The 23,739-nt window shown below is 36.2% G+C and overlaps 1 protein-coding gene across 1 annotated transcript in view; it reads left to right on the top strand.

Annotated features, from left to right (window-relative positions):
• The window catches only part of ERBB4 (erb-b2 receptor tyrosine kinase 4), a 307,627-nt gene that overhangs the window by 143,022 nt on the left and 140,866 nt on the right, over positions 1–23,739 (top strand). The window contains exon 18 of the mRNA XM_036319579.1: positions 12,393–12,578. Within this exon, the coding sequence (XP_036175472.1) occupies positions 12,393–12,578 (186 nt within the window). The remainder of the gene's footprint in view (positions 1–12,392; positions 12,579–23,739) is intronic.

The raw sequence follows: 23,739 nt of genomic DNA, 5'->3' as shown, positions 1-23,739 counted from the left end.
GTTTCAAATTTAATATATCTGATGGTAATAATTAAATTCATTATAAAAAGTAGAGGAGATAAGAATAAAATAAGTGATAGGACAAATTATTTCTTTATATGAATTATCCCATGTGAGCATGTGACTGGTAAGTAATTAATGTCACTCACTATTTTATCTTGAATGAATCATAAAAAAAACACCATTCAGCCTGCTCCTTTGCCAGCAGTGTATATGAGATATTTTATTAGATGTTAAGGGAGGATTTCTCTAATTTTATTTAGTTTAGTTGCTTATCATTTCATGCCTTTGATATAATTGTCATTAATTAAGATTGTTCTTGCCAACTAGAAACACAGTAAATTGTCTTCCTTTAAAGAAGATGTAGTATCTAGCAAAACAGAATTATTATTTCCATAAAATATACAAAACAGCAAATCATAAAGTTCTAAGTGATAAAATAAAAGCTATTACCAAAATTGCTAGATTCTTATCTACCTTAAGTCAAATTGAATTTTTAAAATTATTAAGTACTCCTAGAATCAAGTTCTCCTATGCAGAAATGAGAATAAAGACACGAATTAGTCATAGTCTCCTTCCACAAGGCAATTTAGCAATTTATTATTGGAGGATTAGTTTTAAGTAGTTGAGGATAAATTGTGCTCATAAAAAGTAGTTTACATAAATAAAAAAAAGGACAGTTAGTATTCGTTAGAATGTCACATTATTCAGATTCCATTAATGGGTTAATTTTATCGTGACAATTTCTGGGAGGACACTAGGATAATTACCACATGATCAGCTGACTCTACCTGGTTACCTTCCTGACAGTAATTCCTGAGGAGGCAGCATGGTAGAAAGAGCCTTGGCCAGAGACACAATGAGAACCAGGTTCAAATCCCAGGTTGGCAACTTACTAACTTTATGATATTGGTAAATTGCTTATACTTCTCAAACCTGTCTCCTTATCACTTAATTAATAGAATAATATCTGTTAGACAAGACAAGATTGCCTAAAAACTAAGTTTTAGTATGTAAAATGAGTAGTGTTGTCTCAGGCATAATTTAACAAAAGGTATTATGATCTGAATAAATTACTTAATAGGTGATTTTAAAGGGACCATAAATATGCTTACTAAGAACTGGTAAACTTTATAGATGACCTAAATACAGGAATTACCCAAGAGGTTAAATAGCCCTTAAAGAAATAGACTTTTTTGTAGAGAGAGAACAAAATGAAAGAAAGGCATTATTTAGAAGCTATTAATTATTTCTTCCTCCTTGGTGGTAGAATATAGTCTCAGAGGACTTATTCTAGTTCTGGTGTGTTTGAGTCTTTATTCTTTATGGCATACTGTGTCCTCTGGAAAAGACTCATGTTGGACCTTGCTGAGTTTGTTCTTCTGTATCAGTCCCGACATGTTCATAGCAGACACCTCTGTGTTTCTCTCTCTGGAGCTTTGCTATGATTACTCAGTAAGCTATAAAGTGTCTCTGCCCTAATTATAATAGTCCCCCCTTATCTATGGGACATACTTTCCAAGGACCTCAGTGGACACCTAAAACTGCAGATAGTACAGAACCATATATACATATATGTGTGTACATATATACTATTTTTTCCTATGTGTACATACACTTTATGGCTTCTCTTTGGCATACCTGAATTGCCAGCATCACTACTCTTACACTTCAGGGCCATTATTAAGTAGAATAAGGGTGACTTGAACACAAGCACTATGATACCCCAAGAGTCGACCTGATCACCAAGATGGCTACTAAGTAAGCAACTAACTGGTGGGTAGTATCTGGGTGGGACAGGAAGGATGACCTGAGATTCCATCACACTGCTCAAAATGCTACTCAATTTATAACTTATGATTCTTCATTTATGCAACTTTCCATTTAGTGTTTTCACACAGTGGTTAGCTGTGGGTAACTGAAACTGCAGAAAGCAAAACCACAGATAAGGGGGAGTACTGTGCAGGCATTCGCCAGGACCCTTGGTCTCATTATCTACTTTAACCCAGATTGCTAAGCAGCATTATTACTGTTACTGTGGCTACCTTTTGTTACTTATATAGCCCTTGGAGTTCTCTTGAAACTCCATAATCTCCTAACTCTTCATGACTATTTTATATTGAAGGTGGGAGGAGAGAGTTGCACCTCTCCTTGGGCTGAAATAGAAAAAGAATAGCTTCTAAAATGCTGACAAAAAAACAAAACTAAAAACCTATTCGCTTCGTTTTCTTGGTCAGGTTTCCTACCTTGCATCCCAGATATCCCCACTGGACTGTAAAAGGTCAAATTGACCACTTACCCTGCAGTTGCAGTTTTGTTTTTTTTTTTCTGGACTCTTGGTCATACCTTTGCTATTCAACAACTTCATTCCCTTTAGATATAATCGGTTTAATACAAACGTAGTAATAACTAACACTTTAAGAATGTACTAGACTCTATGATAAGCTCATTGTCTCTCTGTATCATGTAGCTGCATATATATATGAATTAAATAGTATCTGAGTCATTTAGGTTAGACTAATATAGTACATCCAAACTAAATAAGGTATGGTAGCAACATTAATTTTTAAAATATGTATAAAATCAGGGCAACAATGTTTAACCTCACCTTTACCTCCTAGTAAATTGGTTTTTGTTGCCTAAAGCATTGAGTTGAGAAAGATTTTGAGCCCTCATCCAGTCCAGGCAGGAAAGAATACAGTAATGGTATTAGTTTCCTGCGGTTGTTGTTACAAATTACCACAAACTTGGTGACTTAAAACAGCAGAAATATATTACATCACATTTCTGGGGGCCAGATTTCTGAAATCAAGGTGTTGGTGTGGCCCCCTGCCTTCCAGAAGCTCTAAGGAAAATCTGTTTCTTGCCACCTCCCGCTTCCGGTGTTCCTTGGCTTATGGCTGCATCACTCCCATCTCTGCCTCCTCCTCCTAACACTGCCTTCTCTGTGTGTCTGTATCTAATCTCCCCCTGCTCTCTGTTACCAGGATGCAGTATGATCTATTCACCTCAAAATCCCCAACTTAATCATATCTGTACAGACTCTTTTCCCAAATAAAGTAACATTCACAGGTTCCTGTGATTAGCATGTGGGCATTTGGGGGGATTCATTATCGACCTACCACAGCGATTGCTTGGCAATATTTACCATGGATGACTTGAGGGGGCGTTTGTATATTATGCATGCCATGTTTTGCCATCTGTGACCTAGTGTGTCATTTTACAAATAATTGTTAGGTTAAATGACTTATCCAAGATTAATGTATCAGGAAAATCCCCGCAGGAAATACATGGTGTACAAAGTTAGAGTAATGGAAGAGAGTTTAGCAAAGGAGGTTTTATAAAGGTATGGGCAGGGTTGAAGAGCCACAACTGGGATTGTTGAAGTAACTCAAGACGCGTCACGGAATTACTAGGCCTGACTGAACAAGGGAGAGTTTGCCCTGACCTGACAGCAGCTGTGGTCTGCAGGAAAGTGGAGGCTCGGGGGCAAAACCAAACTCACTCGTCTGTCTTATCTTCTGCTATTGCTTTCCACTGGCTGAACCCAAGTGAAAGCCAAGGGACAGGTAGCCTCTGATCATGCATTTGGGTCAGTTTCACTGGGCATGTGGCAAAGTAGAGAAGAGTGGAGACTGAATCTGTCAGGGCAAGGACAAATATGCAGGTCAGTCCCACAGATCGTTAGAGTCATAGCTGGGGGCATAGTCTAGGCTTCTTCATTACACAATTTATTGCAATTTTCAACATATCCAGTTTAATACAACAAATGTTTATTGAGTGTATGCAATGTTAAGGCTCTCTGTGTAATACGCCACAAAAATCCAGATACTTTTTTAGGTTATAGCAAAAACAGACTAGAGTTAATGACAAAATCAGCATTCTTTTTATCATACTCATGTGAGTCTGAACTTAAGTAAGAATTAGAATCAAAATACATAGAAGGAAACATGTTTGAGCCACATTGAAATAAGCATTTATTAGGACTTGGAAAAAATATTGGATATGGGATGGAATGGAAAACAATAAAAATGAGAGTGCCAAATATGAACCTAAGATTTTAAAACCAAGTTAGAAAATGTTTCTGAAACTTACAAAATTAATAGAGTTAGCAGACAATCTCTTATGGGGGATTTTATTTTGAATCTTATATTTGAAGTTCAGCAGGATATCTATGTCAATATGAGACATTTGAAATATGGATGAGGTGGTATGGGAAGTAGGGAATATAATAAAGATACTGTTTATTTATTAATAAAATAACATTGATTTTGTTTACTATGAGCCATATACTCAACAAGAATTTAGCCATAGACTAATGATCAACTAATACTACTTCTTCCAGAAAAATCATTAGAGATGGCAGACACTTAACAGTCTAAGAAGACTCTGATAGGTATTACAGTATGGAAGGTATACATAAATAAAGACCTGTTCATTCCTGCTCAGAGATGACAGTGGAAATCACACAAGTGGCCAAAAAAATGCTTTGAATAAGGGCACAACATAATTCTCATATTTGGGATATTTCAGACAAATCTTTTGGATGTAATGGTAATGGATTGTGTTTTCTGACTTTGTAAATAGGAATGCTACTTAAATAGCTTCAAATGAAATCAAATTCTGAAAAACTACAATTTTTCAGTTGATTCCAGGTGTTTGCTAATTATGTTATATTTCCTAAAGCCATTGTAGCATTTCCACATTTAAGACATGAGAGGGAAAAGCAGGTGTCAGTGATTATAATAAGAATACCAAGAAAGACTGATGAATTAGGTTAGAATAAAAGAGTAACATCAGACAGACAGGGAGTTTCAAAATGAAGGGTGTTCAGTGAAGTAAAATAGTGCAGAATGCCAGGAAAATGTATGAATGAGAGAATAAACCTGCCGACCAGTGAAAAGGAGTTTTTGGTGACTTTTTCAAGACTAATTGGAATAATAAAAGTGCAGCAAAGTTGCAGAAAGCTAGAGGCCTAAGGAATGAAAGACTATAAAATAAACAAATAGCCAAAGTAAGAATAGCAAATAGTCCCAAAGTAGAGAAATGACAAAATTGAAGGAACTTTCATTTTTAGAATATAGAGCATCCAAATATACCTTAAAGGTGACAATACAGAATGAGCCTGAACTTGTACTAGAAGGAAACACTGGTAAAATGATTAAAGAAGACAAAATGGAATGATGTCAAGAGTACATTTTACAGAGTAAATATTGTGAAACGTAGAAAGTTTTTTATTTTATTTTTCTGTTCATTGATATAGATAATAATTAATGTGATAGTCAATAAGAAATTAAAAATGGAAACAGAGAGCTATTTTAGGAGGAACAGATCAGAAGATTTGGGTCAAATCCCCATGAATCTATACCTTTCTCTAACAATATTTAAAAGTTTGAATATTCAGGTGGTGGCAATACCCTTTGGCCAAGGAGTGGCAAAACGGGAAAAATCAATGGGAAAAGATCATATGATGATGGCAAATGCTTTCATTGAAATCATTAATAATGGAGTGCAGGCTAGGAGAGAAAAGAAGCATCACAGAAAGCGGGCATTTAAAAATTACGAATCATTTCAGCCTTCTTCCCATGACTGCAAGTCCTTTCATGATCGGGCCCCTACCAGGCACATTAGCTTTCTCAGACCTTCCAAAATATGAGTGGGGGTAAGAGAGAGATCAACCAAAGGACTTGTATGCATGAATATAAGCCTAACCAATGGACACAGACAATAGGGGCAATAAGGACACATATATAATACCTTAATCAATAAAGAAAAAAATGTTAAAAAAAATTTGCCAAGTTCTTAGGCTCATTCCTCGCATCTGTCTATCTGGCTTCTTCTCATAATTCAGATCTCAGAACACATTTCCTGACTAACCCTATCTAAAGTAGCTCTTCAACACTATTTTATTACTCATCACAATGCCCTCTTTATTTTCTCCATAATTCTTAATATAATTTACAGTTATTTATACATCTATTTTATATTTATTTGGTTTCTCTCTTTATTTGTTGGCTCTTTTGGTAGAAGGAAAGCTTCATGAGGGTAGAGATGATATTTGAGACCCAATTTTCATCAGTGCCATGTCTTCAATAAACGTTTTAAGTGGATGAATACGTAACAGAAGGATAAAAAAATAAAACGAGGGGGAAGGGAAATTCAGTCCAATGAGGAGTAAAGGAAATGTAGAGAACATAGTGAGAAAGTAGAATTATACCTTGTGTGAAATTATTCTCAGAGTTCTTCATCATGTAGCATGCCTAAGTAATATCTAAATCTAAGTTTTGACATCCCAATGGGTGAACGATGTGGAATGGAAATGGAAGAAAAGAATGGCTCTAAAAGTTGGGAAGATCCTAATCTGGATTGTTCGAGCCACAAACATGTACCAAAGATTGGAAGGATAGCTAAGACCACTGAACAATGTGGACAAACTTACATCGATGGCATTAATTCAGCCTAATTGTTACTCACTACTTGCACAAGTAAATTATTATTTATTCTAGACATGAGGGAAGAAATGGAGATTTCATTTATTTTATTATCTGGGTAGCATCTGCAGCAAAACAGGTTTGTAAAACATTATTATGGACCAATGATTTTATTTCATTTTCATCAGTGCCATCACCATTATCTTCTTTGTTTTCTCCATCACCATCACTGTCTTTAGGAGCCTTCCTTTGGAGCATTCATAAGTGCTGACTCTTGCATTAAGCACAGTTTTATATGTCTACATTAATTGTGTATCTTTTCTTCTTTATCTCCCTTTTTAATCTTCCTTATCCCTGCTACAATGATATTTTTTTTTCTCCATTTTCAGCTGGAGGGTATTGAATTAATGGTCCATAGATATAATGAAACAGTAAAAGTTTGGCTGAAGTTAACATTTTTAAAAAAACAGAATAGCCCATCAGTTTTCACTGGCCATATGTGTGCTTATTTTCTTTTTGTGAAACCGTTAACCAACATGAGTGAGAAAACAAGTTTAAGTGGCAAGGTATAAACATCTGAAGGCTGGGCAAAATGATGCCTTAATGTGACAAATGGCATTGCTCAGTTTTATTATTGTAGAGAAACGTCTTCCCTTCAGACCAAAATAGAGAAACAAATAGCATAAGCTAGAGAAAAAATGGTATACACGCTTCAGAGATTTTGGTCGTCCCGTGGTGGTTTTTTAAAAAAATGTCCTTATACAAACCAGACCTCATTATAAAGAAAAATGTTCGTGCTTTAGTTTTCAGTGTAGTACCTGTTACATCTTCCTCCCCCCCATTCAATGAGAAAATCCTTTAATTCACCCCAAGAAAAAAATGTATGAAAGGGAAAACAAAGATGGTTAATAATTTTATTTCTGGAAAAATTGATAATGCACCTGTCAAATTATACTTATTCCAGTGGCCTTGGTGATATTTTTTTAGTGACAGCAGCAAAGACTCCAAATTTTTTTCCATGGGCCACACGAAATGTGGAGCAGCACACATTATTAGTTTTAACACAGAGTGATTTATTGAAACCCAACACTCTATTATTAAAATACTGGATTTTTTTTTTCTTTTGCATCACACTCATCGCTCTAAATGAATCCATATTCTCATTTCTTTATCTATTTCCCTATCCCTCAAAAAAGCCATCTGCTATTTTCTTTATGAAAAAATAAAACCTACAATTAGTGTCTTGTTCATCTTTTCTTTCTCAAAAAAAAAGAAGAGAACTATTATGCAAATACTCTGCAATTTTGTTTCAAATACTCTTTGTAGTGTAATGAGCAATTTTCCTTAATACAACCCAGCTTTTTTGCCAGGACTTACTAATAGATATTTTAGAGAGAACTTTCAAGTGATTTTTTTCACATTCTGCTGATGTAAACTTTTCAAATGCATATTTAGAATAGAATTATCATTACTCCTTGAGTTGGAAAGAAAAAACACACCTATTGTTTATATATTCCATGCTAAAAAGAAGCTTGAAATAAACTCAAAATCTCTCTTTTACCTGACATTTTATTGTTTTCTTTATCTTAAGAAATGGTCTGTACCAGATAACACTCTTAGGAAATCAGAGAGATTTTTTTTTTGTCTTTTTCTGAAAAAGCATATCATAAGTGATAGCAGTTTAACTGTAAGCACAGATTTGTTGTTTGACTTTAGTTGCTTCTCGGGGACTAAAGTAGAATTAGACCCCATTTATAGAGGTATGGCTAATTCAGGTGTCTGAGGCTGTCTTCTTGTTAAAAGACAAGCATCTACAGTGAGGAGTGCTGATGGAACTGAAGTAAAAATAATCATATTTTCACTGTCATAATAAATAGCACTGTGCTAAGAATCAGAAAGCTGGAGTCTTAAACCTGACCCTGTTACTCACTTGGGAGCTGATCTGAGGCAGCAATCCTACTCACCCTCATTTTACAGCAGAGAATTACTACTTCTTTTGACTGCTCTATAGGGTTATAAAAAGGATCAAAACACTGTTGCATGTTACTGCTTTTGAAATAGATTATAGAGACACAGATTGAATGGAGGTATTCTAGAAGTTCTCAGAGTTTTCTATTACCTACAGTGCTTCATCTAGGGAGCTTGATACAAGTGCAGACTTCTGATCCATTTCTGCACCTGATTTTCTGGGAGTGGGATCAAGAATGCTACACTTGGGATAAACTTAGGTGACCCTTATGCACATGAAAGACAGAGCTACCAGAGAAGAAAAATAGAGAGAATACAATCAGGTTATATTTAAGTTAACGAGATAGCTGATATTGAGTGGCTAATTAAATATTTAATTTGGTACTTGACTAAGTTAGATACTCATTTGATTGTATGTTTTGCTTATTCGTTGATGTGTGTGCATATTTCTATGTGTGCATATCAGCACATGAACCCTCTGACTTACACTCTTAATATTAATTAATGTTGAATTAATCAACTAGTCTTTGTACTGGATTGCATAACAGGTCATTTAACTTGGCTGTCATTCCTCTCTGCACTCTCCTATAACCATAGTGGTTTGCTTTACTTCACATGTTTACTGAAATATACAGTAAGTAAAACCAAAGTGTTGATATAGCTGGGGCCACATCAATCGTAATAACTCAAGTTTCTGGCTTTGCTGATTCTGCAGAAACTCCAGTCGCCAGTAAACCTTTCCCAAATAGTTTGGGATGTTCCTGGGTGTCTCATACACACTCATAAACCAGTCTCCTAGTTCAGTCACCCTGTGGTATCTACAGGGTCCTTGTCCTTTCTTACCAGCTCTTGCCCCCAGGTGGAGCCACTGAGAGGTCCTAGCCCTGGCACTGTTGACTGGCACCCCCTGAGAATGCCAGTGCCCTTGCCAGAGGTGATGCCTCTCTGGGCTTCCCATCTTCAAGGTGCTGTTGTGGTGGTCTCAGCCAGGAAGCATAGAAGCTGGTGTTCTGACTCGCCTGGTTCCTGGGGTGTCTCGGGAAGGGGAATTGGAGGACCTAACCTACTTGGAAGCATCTGGGAAGTGATGGTTTCAACTTCTGCAAAACTGACTCTAAAACAAAGTTCTTTGAGTAAAGCTGATACCATCCTACCAGCTTATTTCTTCTGTGTGGACCTGAATCACTCCTTTCTCCAGGCGTTTGCCCATACTGTCCCACCCGTACTTACTCAAACACTAAAATGTTACACCTCACCTAAGACTCTGGCTAGATTCAGTCAATTTATATACTCCACCAGACACACCCCATAATTGTGAATAATCTTTAAACTCAACTGAACTCAACACCGCTAAAACAGTAGTGGAGGTTAAAAGTGAATAATGGCCTCAGAAATAGCTTTAAGATAATAACAATAAAAGCCAAGTGCTGCTTCAAGGCTAAAGATGAAAAACAGCAGTCTCTAGCTACCTACCTCTCCCTTCTCCGACCCCATTTTCCATGGACCAAAGCAATCACTTCCAACTTTTTGGCAATTTCTCCTGTAGCTTAGCTCCATATATCTAAATAATATGTTTATACTGTCAACTCCTGTTTTTTTTTTGTTTTGTTTTATGCATCATATAGTATTAAAACAATAGGAATATATCTTTTACACCCTTTCCATCACCACTTTGCTAAAGTGTACCTCCCTGCCCCTCATTTTCCAATTTAGTCATATGATGTTTGCTTATTTCAGCATTTCGTGTTTACGTTGTTATGATTATATAACTATTTCCAGCCATGTTCTGTAGTAAATACAATTATATTCTAGTGCAATTCTTGTTTCACATCAAATTATTCTTTTTCCTTTTTCCTTACTTTTCTATATATCTATCACTATTTGATTTTCCCCTTTGCTAGAAAAGTAGATATGCTCTTATTGTACTTTAAAATATATATATATATATATATATATATATATACACACACATATATATATATATATATATATATATATATATATATATATATATATATAATTGATTTCAGAGAGGAAGGGAGAGGGAAAAAGACAAGCATCAATGATGAATCATTGATTGGCTGCCTTCCATGCCCACACTGGGGATTGAGCCACAACCCAGGCATGTGCCCTGACCAGGAATTGAACCATGACCTCCTGGTTCATAGGTCTATGCTCAACCACTGAACCACACCAGCCGGGTGCTCTTAATGCACTGTGATCTCACTAGGTATTCTATCAGTTTCATCTTCTAGGATCACCTTTCCAGAGTGACATGTTCTACTCCAGCCTGAACGTTGTTATCTCATTCTGCTGCACATCCTTTATTCTGAAATATTCCATCACTGCTATTTCCTTGTTTCCTCAATTTAATGTACTCTTTATTTAATACACACATCTAACAGAAAGGAAGCACCTGAGATAACATTTTTTAAGAACAGATATGTCTGAACATGCCTGTGTATCTACTCACCTTGTTAACATTTTCCTGGGTATAGAATTCAAGGTTTAAACAAAACTCAGAATTTTGAAGCCATAGCTCCTTCTGGAAGAAGGAACTAGAGAGTGCGCCCAATTTTCAGCATGTGCTAATTTACATAAGTCTAATATCTTTGTCAGAGTCCTTCTCTTTCTATTGTGCCCAATAGTACAGTTCACAGTGCTTTTTGTTACTCTCTCCTAAGGATGGAGGGAAGAATAGATCAGTAGTCCAAGTTGTTCCTAAATATATTTTGACGCGATCTTGCGCAAGTCATGCCTGCCCTCCTGCTTGGCTTACCGAGGTGTATGGTGCTAACACCCCTGGAGCCTTTGGTGGTGTACGTCTGTGTATGCCCGTGGTGTCAATCGGATTTCTTCTCAGTTTCCCCCTTGCCAAGTTAGGCTTCAGATTTCTTATGTTTGCCAAGCCAGTTCTTACTTCTAGTATTCTTTCCTTGTTGCTTCATCTGTATGATATTTGGTTTCTGGCTTTTTATTAATTCCTTTATTGTTACTAAATTGGAATTAAGAGCAAATGGAAGTAAATGTGTGTATTCAATTTGCTACGCCATCTTAAAAAGAAGTTCAATATAGCTTTCTGTCCTCGATTTTTTGGTTTGAAAATATTTTAAAGCTACAGAAATTATTCTAGTACAATGAACAAACCTTCATGTAGGTAAACTGATTGTAATAATCGTCATATATGTATCATACCCCTGTTTGTGTGTGTGTGGGAGGGGTATGTGTGTGTAATGTCATATCTGTTTCAAATTCATATAAAGACATTTTCAATAATTTTTCATTGGAAACTCACTTTAGGATGCACTAAAATCTATATCCATTAAGCAAAAGTGCCTTTATAATTATGATAAAAATAGAAATGTTTCCTTATTTAATAAATTTGGAATAATCATTTTTTTTGTCTCAACTAGCTCTCAAATTTTATAATTCTATGAATAAAATGTCACTTATAATTTTGAAAATAAAATAAATTTGAGTTAAGGCTGACTTAGGAAAAATATTTATTGAAATGTTTATTTTTTCACATAAATACACAATAGGTATATTGCTTATGAATAATGGGTGACTTAAGTTTGCATCACCTTATTCTACATGTAAATAACTGTATTTATATAAATTACTGAACTCTAGAACCAAAGACCAAAGGTGAAAAATCCATGGTATAAGGCAGGATTCCATTTCAACTTATTTGGTAGTAAATAACAATTAATATACTCTGTATTACAAAAGAGAAAATACTGCTATTAAATTCATATTCACTTATTCTAAAGTATTTTCTACTTTGACACATGCATAGTGTTTATTTTTTATTTAATTTTACTTGAGTTAAATCACTAAGAATATAATAGCAACATAATGTCTTTATTTTTAATTGATTTCTTAAGTGAGAATGCATTTCAAAATCCTTATTAGCAACACTAGTGCCGTGCAACTAACTATATTTGTAAAGAACTTTGAATTGAAATGATGGTGTTATATTTTTTCTTACAGGAAGCTCTGATCATGGCAAGTATGGACCATCCACATTTAGTCCGGTTGTTGGGGGTGTGTCTGAGCCCCACCATTCAGCTGGTGACACAGCTTATGCCCCACGGCTGCCTGTTGGATTACGTCCATGAACACAAGGATAACATTGGTTCCCAGCTGCTGCTTAACTGGTGTGTCCAGATAGCTAAGGTACGTGCCCATCCCTTCCTGTGGAAGTGACTTCTCTAGCTTTCTATTTCCTGATCTAGAACTGTTTCAATATGGAAAACATTTCAAATTTTTGATCTATTTAAGTATATTATGCTTGCAATTAAAAGATAGAGTATAGGGAAGTATTTACACTCAAACCACAGATCAAAGGCATGATATACTTATATTTTTTTGGATTGTTATAGTGACCAGAGAATAAAAGAAATAGCTTACCAGCCAGGGGGAAAATACATAGACCTGTGTTTGATAAGGAAAAGGAAAAGGAAATCACGCTCCATCCTCACCTCCACTGCTAGAGAAATACGTCAATTTCTCAAACAAAACCTAAGTGAGGCTTCTGCCTTGGAATTGCAATGTCGGGTCCTCCTGCACAAAAGCCCTTAAAAGCCCTTTCAAAGAGAGCTCAAACAGAAACACACAGATTTTTCAATTTATTCTGAAGAGGCAAGCGTAACATACAAATTGATATCTTCATAAAATGTTTGCTGTGCATATATAAGGAAAGGAAAGCAATATAAAAATTACATGGAAAGGACCCAGTCCAAAAAAGTTTGTGGAGTGGTGAATCCTTTTTAAAAAAAGTGAGTATAGCAACTTGTTAAAATTTTTGGTGCATTAAAAAGCCCCAGAACATTGTCTAGTTCCATGATTTAAAAATGTAAGGCATGAAATTATTGTGTGAAGTGAAATTTTTCTTGAAAGTCTGAAAAAATAAAACCAAGTCCTAGGTTCAGCTGCAGGTGGGTGTTAAGAGGGCTTCATGGTCCCTAGGTCCTCACAGAGATTGGATTTAATATATATCCTGTGTTTAAGATATATCCTGTGTTGAAGATATATCCTGGACTTGTTTGGCTTCTTATTTGTTTTGGTGCTATTTAGTGAACAAACAAAACCCAAGGAAGAAGAGATTAAATGTCTTAATTGTCCCATTTTTAGATGACTTTTGAAAATAGCATGTACATTCAATTTTCAGTATTACAAAATGTGAAATTTCTAATACTTTCCTAGACATTTTGATAGTGCTAATTGGTCTTTAATGGTTGGGGGTTTTAGTGGTCTGGCACAAGGTTTCAGGTATGTAACATACATGAGGGAAGTGGTCTGGATCTCAGAACCTGGGCTGATGCGGGAGGTGATTCTGATGAACTTAAGAGCAACTACACCCCTGTAGGAGACTGGTTTTCCCACCAGTATTCTCAGTTTTCAATTTTTAAAAGAGGGACTAGAACTGGATGGTTTATGTGACTTCTCCAAATTTAAATCTTGACTCAAACTTTGAACTGCTCTGAGAGCCAAATAAAGCATTCATGTCCTGTAGTCCACCACTATTCAGTTTCTGGTATACATGTTTTATGTTTAGTAAACCATTTATGGTTATCTATACCAAGGATATTTCTTGAAGAAACTTCTCCTTCTAGATATATACCCCTGAGTTGAGTTTTAATTCACTGTTTCAACTCTTACATCAAAATATGACTTGATTTCCCAGTTGGCATGGCTCAGTGGTTGAGCATCTACCTATGAACCAGGAGGTCATGGTTGGATTCCTGGTCTGGGCACATGCCCGAGTTGCAGGCTCCATCCCCAGTGTGGGGCATGCAGGAGGCAGCAATCAATGATTTTCTCTCATTATTGATGTTTCTATTCCTCTCTACTTCTCTTTTTCTCTCTGAAATCAATAAAAATCCATAACAATATATTTTTAAATATGACCTGATAGTCTATAAATCATACAGTTATAGTCATCTTTGCAGTTGAATAATATAAATGTGAAAACGTTAATTTAGTAGTCTTAGCCTTTTTTTTTTTTGCAATCAAAGAATGAATAGGAATATATATCTCGAAGAAGAAATTTGAGATAACTCTTAAAATGAAAACTAAAAGAATTATTTGAAGGAAAATCCCAGTTTAGTTTTATATACCATAAATCTCAATATAGCTTCTTATGGATTATGTATTATAATTTTGTGAATATTGCATGACAAACTCACTACTGGGAGGATTCTTTATGGTAATGAAGTTTCAAATATAACTCTTCAAAAAGTGATTTGCTTATCTAAGAATGTCTATAATTTATAAGGTGAGCTAAATATGCAATAAGAATTCTCAAAGCATCCTAGTGCTGTACATGAAAACAAAGCTAAGTTTCAAATTTCTTAGTGCTTCTCTATATTTCCTGCAGTGTTTTCCATAATTTAGGTTTTGTCCTTAGGGATACATGGCATTAATATATCATTTATGCAAGACTGTATACTCTAATAAAAGAAACTGCTTTGAGTTCCCTGAATAATCACTGTTTTAAACCTTTTTTTTTTTTTTTGCCTTTGCAAATGCCATCTCTTCTACTTGGAAATCTTTTCTCATAGTTTCTTTTTCATTCATCAGCACCAATTGGGCTTCCTCCCCTTATGGTGCCTTCCCTAGTAAACCTTTCTCTTTAAACAGAAGTAATTCTTCCTCTTCCGTATTAGTTTTGGTCATTGGTGTCTTGAACACATTTTTATTATTAAATGGTATACTGTGTGTTTACATAACTCCCTGACTGTATGGCAAGCTTACTTAGCCATTAATCCTTCAATGCATATTGTGTGGACACCCACCATGTGCCAGGTTCTATGCTGACTGAAGTGTCTAGGGGTAAACACCATCAGCATGGGCCTGCTTCTCTCTGTATACCCTAATAGCATGAACAGACATTCAACAAACAAAACAACTAAGTATAGGATTAAACACTGTGGTTCAGATTTTGAAGAAAAGTAATTATGGGGGAGACTCCAGAGCAGGCCCCAGGGAGTCCTAAGGAAAAAAGGCTCTGGCTCTGGGAAGAAATTGTAAGCAGAGAAAAGATTACACAAAGCCCTGATATAGGGTGGCTACGTAAATTATTGTCTAAATGGAATAATGTTAAAAGTGAATGGAGGTGCCAAAACCAGTTTGGCTCAGTGGATAGAGTGTCGGCCTGCGGACTGAAAGGTCCCGGGTTCGATTCCGGTCAAGGGCATGTGCCTAGGTTGCGGGCATATCCCCAGTGGGAGATGTGCAGGAGGCAGCTGATCGATGTTTCTCTCTCATCGATGTTTCTAACTCTCTATCTCTCTCCCTTCCTCTCTGTAAAAAATCAATAAAATATATTAAAAAAAAAAGTGAATGGAGGCTCTATTACTATTTACTCTGGGACAACAGGCACACAAATGTCCTAAACAGATCAAGGTATGCCTGAAATGTAGCAGGTAGTTATTGAAGTATTTTACCATGGAATTGACATAATCCAATTTATGTTCAGAGGAGTTTGTGTATGGAAAATAGATTGAGGCAATATAAGAATGGAAATGAAGATACCAGATAGAAGTCTGGGGCTAATGAAAATAATGAGACATAAATAGCATTAGGGTACATTTTTGAGACAAATTTCAGGCATTTGATTATTTGTTAGCTGTGGGCTATGAGGGAGAGAAGCAGGGCGATGCTCTTTCCTGAAGTGGAGAAGGCTGAGAGATTAAACTTATTTGCAGGGAAAGAATTCCAAAGTTCAGTTCCAGATACGGCAAATTGAAAAACTGTATAGAACATGAAACTGGAGTTGTCAGCTAGATAGTTGAGTTTGTCCAGGTCTGTAGATGTAGAATTAGGAGTTATAGGCATTGAAATATATGGCTAAAATAGGGGATTTCTGGGGCTGACTAGGCCTGATTCATAAATCCTCTCGGCATCTAAATTAAGTTTTATTTACTAGTAGATAGTAGCCATTCAATAAAAATATTTAAGCTCTAACCAGTTTGGCTCAGTGAATAGAGCATCAGCCTGCGGATTCAAGGGTCCCAGGTTCGATTCCAGTCAAGGGCATGTACCTTGGTTGCAGGCACATCCCCAGTTAGGGGGTGTGCAGGAGGCAGCTGATCGATGTTTTTCTCTCATTGGTGTTTCTAACTCTCCATCCCTCTCTCCCTTCCTCTCTGTAAAAAAATCAATAAAATATATTAAAAATTATTTAATAAATATTTTAACCAATGAAACAATTTAAAAATATACTCTTAAGGAAGTAAACTTTCCTTGATCTTTTTTTTTCTTTCTTTCTACTTTGGGGGCAGAATTGTGTAGTAGAAACAGCGTTAGGGTCAGAAGGACCTACATTAGTATGTCAATGACCACTTTTTGGTGAGTTTGGGTAAGTTATTTAGTCTCTTTGAACTGTATTTCTCAAGTGGAGTTAATTATTATATTTTTTCTCATCTGTAAAGTAAGTAGAATAGTGTCTACCTGCAATAGACTGAAAATCAACCCCTTATCCTCAAAGATGTGATGTACTATCCCCCAGAATTTATTAATGTTTCTTGGCATGTTAAAAGGGACTGACTGCGGAGATGTGATTAAAATCAGGGTTTTAAAATGGGGAGATGATCCTGGGTTCTCCAGGTGGGCCCAGTGGCATCCAGAGAACCTTCTGCGTACATGGGAGGGAGAAGGGCCAGAGTAAGAGAGAGAAGATATCAAGTTGGAAACAGTTTGGGATGATGAGTTTGAAGATGAAGGACAGGGCCACAAGCTGAAGAATTTATTCTATTTCTAGAAGCCAAAAAAGGCAGGAAACCAATTCACCCCTAGACCCTCCAGAAGAAACCCAGGTTACCAACACGTTTTAGTCCAGTGAAACTGATTTTGGACCTCTCATGTCCAGGGCTGTAAGAAAATAAATTTGTTTTGTTTCAAGCCACTAAAATTGGGGTTATTATTTACAGCAATAAAAAACAAATATGCTTCCTCATAATGATTTCCAACGATTAAATAAAATAGCCTACTGAAGGTCCCTGGCTCAGCTCCTAGAACACAGAGTGTTTAAAAACAATCCCCTTTATTAGTTATAGCCTGAAAACCACGAAAAAGAGAGCTGTTTTAGAAATGTCTGTAAAATATGAGTATCATAGTCTGAGTAAAGACCAGTATTTTATAAATAGCTATTTCAATAGCTTAGTGGCTTCTTTTTCTTTGCTTTCAATTCTCACCAAGAGTGACTATGAAAGTAAGAGAAATATCAGCCTATTTACTCAAATACCCACTTCCATTTGGGCTGGATCCCCCCCCCCTCCTTTTTTTTTTTTTTTTTTTTGGTTGAGAAAGCTGGGAGGAGGGGAGATGGTACTGTGAAATAACCAATTGATATTTGTGTTATAACCTCCCTGTGGAAAGTTTAACAGTTTGTGGAAAAAATATGAATTATAGTTAATATTAAGCACTTACTCTCTGTGAGGACAGCTGTATATGTTATTCATTAATTAGTCTCATCACAGATCTATCAGGTTAGGGATCATCATGTCTATTTCACAGATAGCGTCACAGAGAATTTAAGTAACTTGATTAAATTCACACTAATAAATCAACAGTAGAATCACGAATATGTTTTTACATTTAAGAGAGTATTTAAAAATATTTTCATCCATATTTCAAGGCTTTTTCCATTCTTCCCTTGGTTCATTATTCTACAGAAGGTTTTGCAATAGTCTGGCTGGTGTGGCTCAGTGGTTGAGCATCAACCTATGAACCAGGAGGTCATGGTTCAATTCCCAATCAGGGCACATGCCTGGTTGCAAGCTCAATCTCCAGTGTGGGGCGTGCCTGAGGCAGCTGATCAATGATTCTCTCTTTGATGTTTCTGTCTCTCCCTCTCCATTCCTCTCTGAAATCAATAGAAAATAAATTGTTAAAAAGTTTATGCAATAGAAATCACAAATTTAAACACCAACATTTCGTGCTTGCTTTTTATATCAGCCATATTTTCTTTGCACATGCTTCATTTAAAACTTGCTTTAACTTGGTAAGCAGAGCAGAACATGTTATTATTTAACAATGCCTTCCAAGTGCTTTATGAAGCCAGACATATAATAGTAACAATTCCTTCTTACACAGTTGTTACTAATAAGTTGTGCAAACAACTTTTTAAAAGACAATTTCACAGATTCTGAAAGTGTATTTGAGTTTACAGTGGAAAAGCTTCATGGTGAATAACACTGATACTGATTGAATCCATGTAGATAAAGCATGTCTTTCACTCATGGCATCTGCTCAGTGCTGTCTGTATACCCTGTTATATAATATTTAATGAAACTCTAGTCATAGTTAATAATGCCGTTATTCTCCCACTTTGTAGATGAGGAAAATGGGTGAAGGTAAGTCCTAATAAAAAAAACTGTCAAACTACAGTGGGAAGCCTGGGGAGGGTTTGGGGGGGCGGGGTTAAGAGATCAACCGAAGGACTTATATGCATGCATATAAGAATAACCAATGGACACAAGACACTAGGGGGCAGGGGAGGCCAGGGGAATGTCAAGGGTGGGAAAAAGGAGACATATGTAATACTCTTTGTAATACTTCAAGAAATAAAAATTATTTTAAAAAAACAAAAACAAAACAACAATAGATTGAGATGCTTGGATTCTATACCAGGTAACTGATGCCCAAGCCAGGCCTGTAAAGCAATCTGCACTTTCCTCTCCAAACACACACCCACACACACACACACACACACACACACACACACACACACCACGTACGTGCACACACATCACTGCAGCTTGAAGGCACTCACTCTCCTCCAATAGGACTTCTAAATTTGAGGAGTTGTGAGGAGCCTGACATTTTATCTGTAGTTGTGACAGCATTAATCCCATAAAAGAAAAGATTCTATCATAAATAATACTTGTCTCCATAAAAAATTTTACTGCCTTGTCATTAGCATTTGTGTCACATTTTAGAGAAAACATAGTGGATATTCATTCATATGGGAATTTTTCAACCTATGATTTTTAAAATAAAATATTATAATAAAGGAAGCTCAAAAGTGTTCTGTGGATTATTATGTGGTATAAATATGATAACAAGTAACACTCGACATTAAGAATTTAAAATTTGTAGTTTGGCACTAGTTTCTGTTAAGCATACAGACTCTAGAACCAGACTAAATAGGTTCAAATCCCACCTCCACCGCTTATCAGCTGTGTGGTCTTAGACAAGTTTGTTAATTTCTCTGTGCCCCCTAAAAATGGAGACAGTAATAATACTTACTTTATAGAGTAATTATGAGAATAAGATAATATTTGTAACCTACTAAAACACTACTTATCAAAGAGTAGGCATGTACACTATGTGTTATTTTGGATAATATCTAAAATGAAAACAATAGAAAAGATACGTGTTTATAGTTACAACACCCTAATGATGTCATGTAAAAAATACTCAATTTTTAAGCCTCAAATATAAAAGATCAAACATTTGTTGTTAGACCATACTTGAGGTAGGAGGACATAGTCTCCTCTTTAATACTTCTGATTTTTAGAAGAAAGGACTTGAGCCTTCCACCCTCATGTGATCTCCTACACATGTTTTTTAAGATGCTGCTCTACACATGTCATTATCATGCCCTCTAATTTTCTTGTTGGATTATTTGCAATATTAAAAACATGTGAAACCATCAGTGAACTGGCCAAGATCTGAGGTCAGTTGTAATTCTTTGAATAAGATAGTCTATTACTGAAGAAAGGAAAGAGTACATTCTAGCTTTTCAATCTCAAGCTAGAAAAAGTTAATAGTGGGTTGACTTCCTATTACTGTACTATAAGCTCCTGACTCCTTTCTAAGGAGAATATTACTTGCAGCTTTTTTTTCTGTTGTTACTGTATTTGTAAAGTCTGAATACTGAATATAAGCTACTATTTTTCAAAGCCTTGAAGCCTTCCTGAGGGCTTTGCTGGCCTGTTTTACTTTACTGTCAGATTTCCTCTGGAGCTCTAATTGATTTGTAGTTTAATTCAGATGTCGGCTCCCAACGGCTTTCTTTCTCAGTAGTTTACCATTGAAACTAGTTAAAGAGATAATTCTAAAAACATATGTCAGTGGTCCATGAGCTACTTCAAGATGATTCATTGCCTGATTAAGTCATAAATTGATCCAATCTTAAGATCCTTCCAAAAGGAAATGAAAATAAAAACTCATTCCATATTTTAAAGAATAAAAACTAGTCTAATATGTTTAACTAGAATAATTGAGATTCTGCCTATAAATAAAATACTCTGAGTCATAATTTTACTAATAGACTGATTCTAGCATTTATGGTTTCTATAAAAAAGTATTACTCAAAGGTCAGTGTGACTTTTAGGCCAGTTTAATAGATTTCCTCAAAAAATAGATTTCCAAAAAAAAAAATAGATTTTTTTTTTTTTAATTTTACATTCTACTATGTTTGTTCCCAAGTTATTTTTTGGCACTAATGAGAATTCTGTTGTAAAACCTGACATTTTGTGGCCATTGGGAGGTGTCTATGAAACTTGTTTTATTTTAACTATTGGCGGCAGTGGGAGTTAGTGGAATGGTGAAGAGAGAAGAGTATCTCTCAGTTCAACACTATAGTTCTCACTGACTGGAAGAAGAGCAGATTCCTGTGTCAAAAATGCATTCTTCTGTGCACAGATGCAGCATTTTCCTTCAGGCCTGGATGTGTAACATGGGCAGAGACTTCATTTACCTTCTTTCTTCTTTTCCATTTTTCTCTAGCAGCAGCTACGCAGTGATGGAAAATGTAATTTCCCATTTGATCCAGCCCTTCTTTTCTGCACAAATAAAATTAAATTAAAACCTGATTATCTTATGCCAATTAAACTCATGAACTGAGCATTGAATTTTTGTATTTGTAAGACCAGACTCTCTATGTAGATGTCACCTCAGTTATATTCACATAAGTCAATTTTATATATATATATACATATATATATAATTAATGTATCCAATTTTACAATAATACATAGTCTAGAGAAAAGGGAGAACAGTACTAACATTCTCAAAAAGACAAAATTGGCCCTTATCACATTTAATAATATAATAATGATATTTAATATGTTCAGGAGTTTATGAATACCAATACTAGTATACTGAATACATTCTTTGGGTATGTTTTGGGAGAGATAAGGACATAAGGTTGCTTAATGTTTACATTTTTACTTCTATTCTTTAACTTTGAATGCCTTATATATTCTCATGAATTGCTATTATATCTTTAGGAAAATTCAGTGCCATAAATCTGACTCAGTAGTAAAATTATATTCAGAATAATATCTTTGGTGACTTTCTCGGGGCCATGATGTGAACTCATCCAAGAATGAAGAACTGAACCCAGAATCATGGACAGGTTATTCATTACTCCATGAAGATGCTTTTTTTTTTTTTTTTTCTAAAGAGGCAGTCTGGTGGGTGAATTTTTCAGAATCTCTGTCTAGTATTACACCCATGTCTTAATTCAGTAATTGAGATTTGAATACCAAAGAGAATATCTGTGGCCTTTTTTTTAACCAGGAGAGGTTTGTTTATTAACTTAAAAATATTAAGCTATGATGTAAGAGTTACTATCCCAAGATCTGAGAATTCAAGAAAGAACAACAAGAAGTCTCTCTATCAAAGTTTTATGTCCCACTGGGGAAGATAGACACACACACACACACACACACACACAAAAAAAAAAAAGAAAAAAAAAAAAAAAGTAAAAAGAAATATTGCCTCATGTGGTGAAGATGAAATGGTACCATTCAACAGTTTTTAGAGCAGGATTGAGACGGAAGCACTAAAGTGTCCCAGTTTCAGCTGTGCCACTTATCATCTGTATGACTTAGGGGAATTACTTCCTGTCTCCGAACCGATTTCCTTACCTGTAAAATGGCCAGTACCTCACTGGTCCATCGGTGGTGATGGTTAAACACATCATGCATCAGCTCTGAACATTTACTACCAATGCTGTAGTGCCTAATGGATTGTAATATAATATTAAGTAAAATGATAATGTGTGATCTAATATTTATTATCATCAAAATTAATTCAGACAAGAATTCTATAGAAAGACAGCATAGTGTAGCAGAAGAAATATGAACTACAGGGAAATACAATCTTGGTTTGAATTCTGAATCATAGTTCTGAGACCTTTGAGAGCCATTTTCTCTTTCACCAAATGAGAATACTTATGTTTGAATAACCTATGTTTATCAAATTGCAATCCTATATAATAAAAGGGTAATATGCAAATTGACCCTAACAGCAGAACGACTGGGAATAACTGGTCACTATGACACACACTGACCACCAGGGGGCAGACGCTCAATGCAGGAGCTGCCCCCTGGTGGTCAGTTAGCTCCCACAGGGGAAGCTCTGCTCAGCCACAAGCCAGGCTGATGGCTGCCAGCACCGCGGTGTTGGCGGAGCCTCTCCCGCCTCCTCAGCAGCGCTAAGAATGTCCGACTGCAGCTTAGACCCGCTCCCTTGCTGGCAAGTGGACATCCCCCGAGGGCTCCCAGGCTGCCAGAGGGATGTCTGACTGCCAACTTAAGACCAATCCCCCGGGGAGCGGGCCTAACCAGCAGGTGGACATTCGCTGAGGGTTCCCAGACTGCAAGAGGTCACAGGCCGGGCTGAGAGACCCCCCCCCCCCCAGGCCTCTAGTTAATAAATAGGAGCAACTGATACCAATCTTAAAAGTAAGACAAAGGTTTCTACAAAACAGGAATATGCATATTTCTTTATTGATCTGTACTAACTTTTATATTCCTTCATGGTCTGATATACTAGATTAGAGAAATATCACAGTGCTTTTTCCCTAAATTCAAAGTATTCCAGCTTAGGGCCCACCTATAAAAGTCAAAAACTCTATTTTCATCACTTATTGGAAGGTTCCCATAAGGTTTCTTCTAGGGATGTGAAGAGTCTGATGAGAAATACTTGGGGCTTAGCAAACAGGGGCAGGATCTCCAGCTTGCTGACCTTTAGAATTGACACATAAAGGCGCTTCTGTTCAGCTCCATGGAAGCAGAGCTCTGCAATCTGTCAGGTACGGGCAATCATTACAGCTTCCAAATCATCACCCTTCTCTCTTTTTGTATCTGGAATATAGCATAGCAGTTTATTGCTCACACGTGTGTGGCTCCGGGACACCGGCTATGCTCATTCACACATCAGGAGACTACTGGCTGTCAGCTGATCCAGGCTGAGCTGACTGGAAGATTGGGCTCTGAGTGACATAACTCTCCTCCTCCTGCAAGCCACCCTGAGCATGTTCCCGTGAACTCTGCCTCATGGTGTGCAGTCTCTCGAGCTTTTACATCCATCCACACAC

This window comes from Myotis myotis, unplaced genomic scaffold, assembly GCF_014108235.1.
Source record: "Myotis myotis isolate mMyoMyo1 unplaced genomic scaffold, mMyoMyo1.p scaffold_m19_p_8, whole genome shotgun sequence".
Lineage (NCBI taxonomy): Eukaryota > Metazoa > Chordata > Mammalia > Chiroptera > Vespertilionidae > Myotis > Myotis myotis.
Note: the sequence above shows the minus strand (reverse complement) of the source record. Positions and strands in the feature narration are given on the sequence as shown.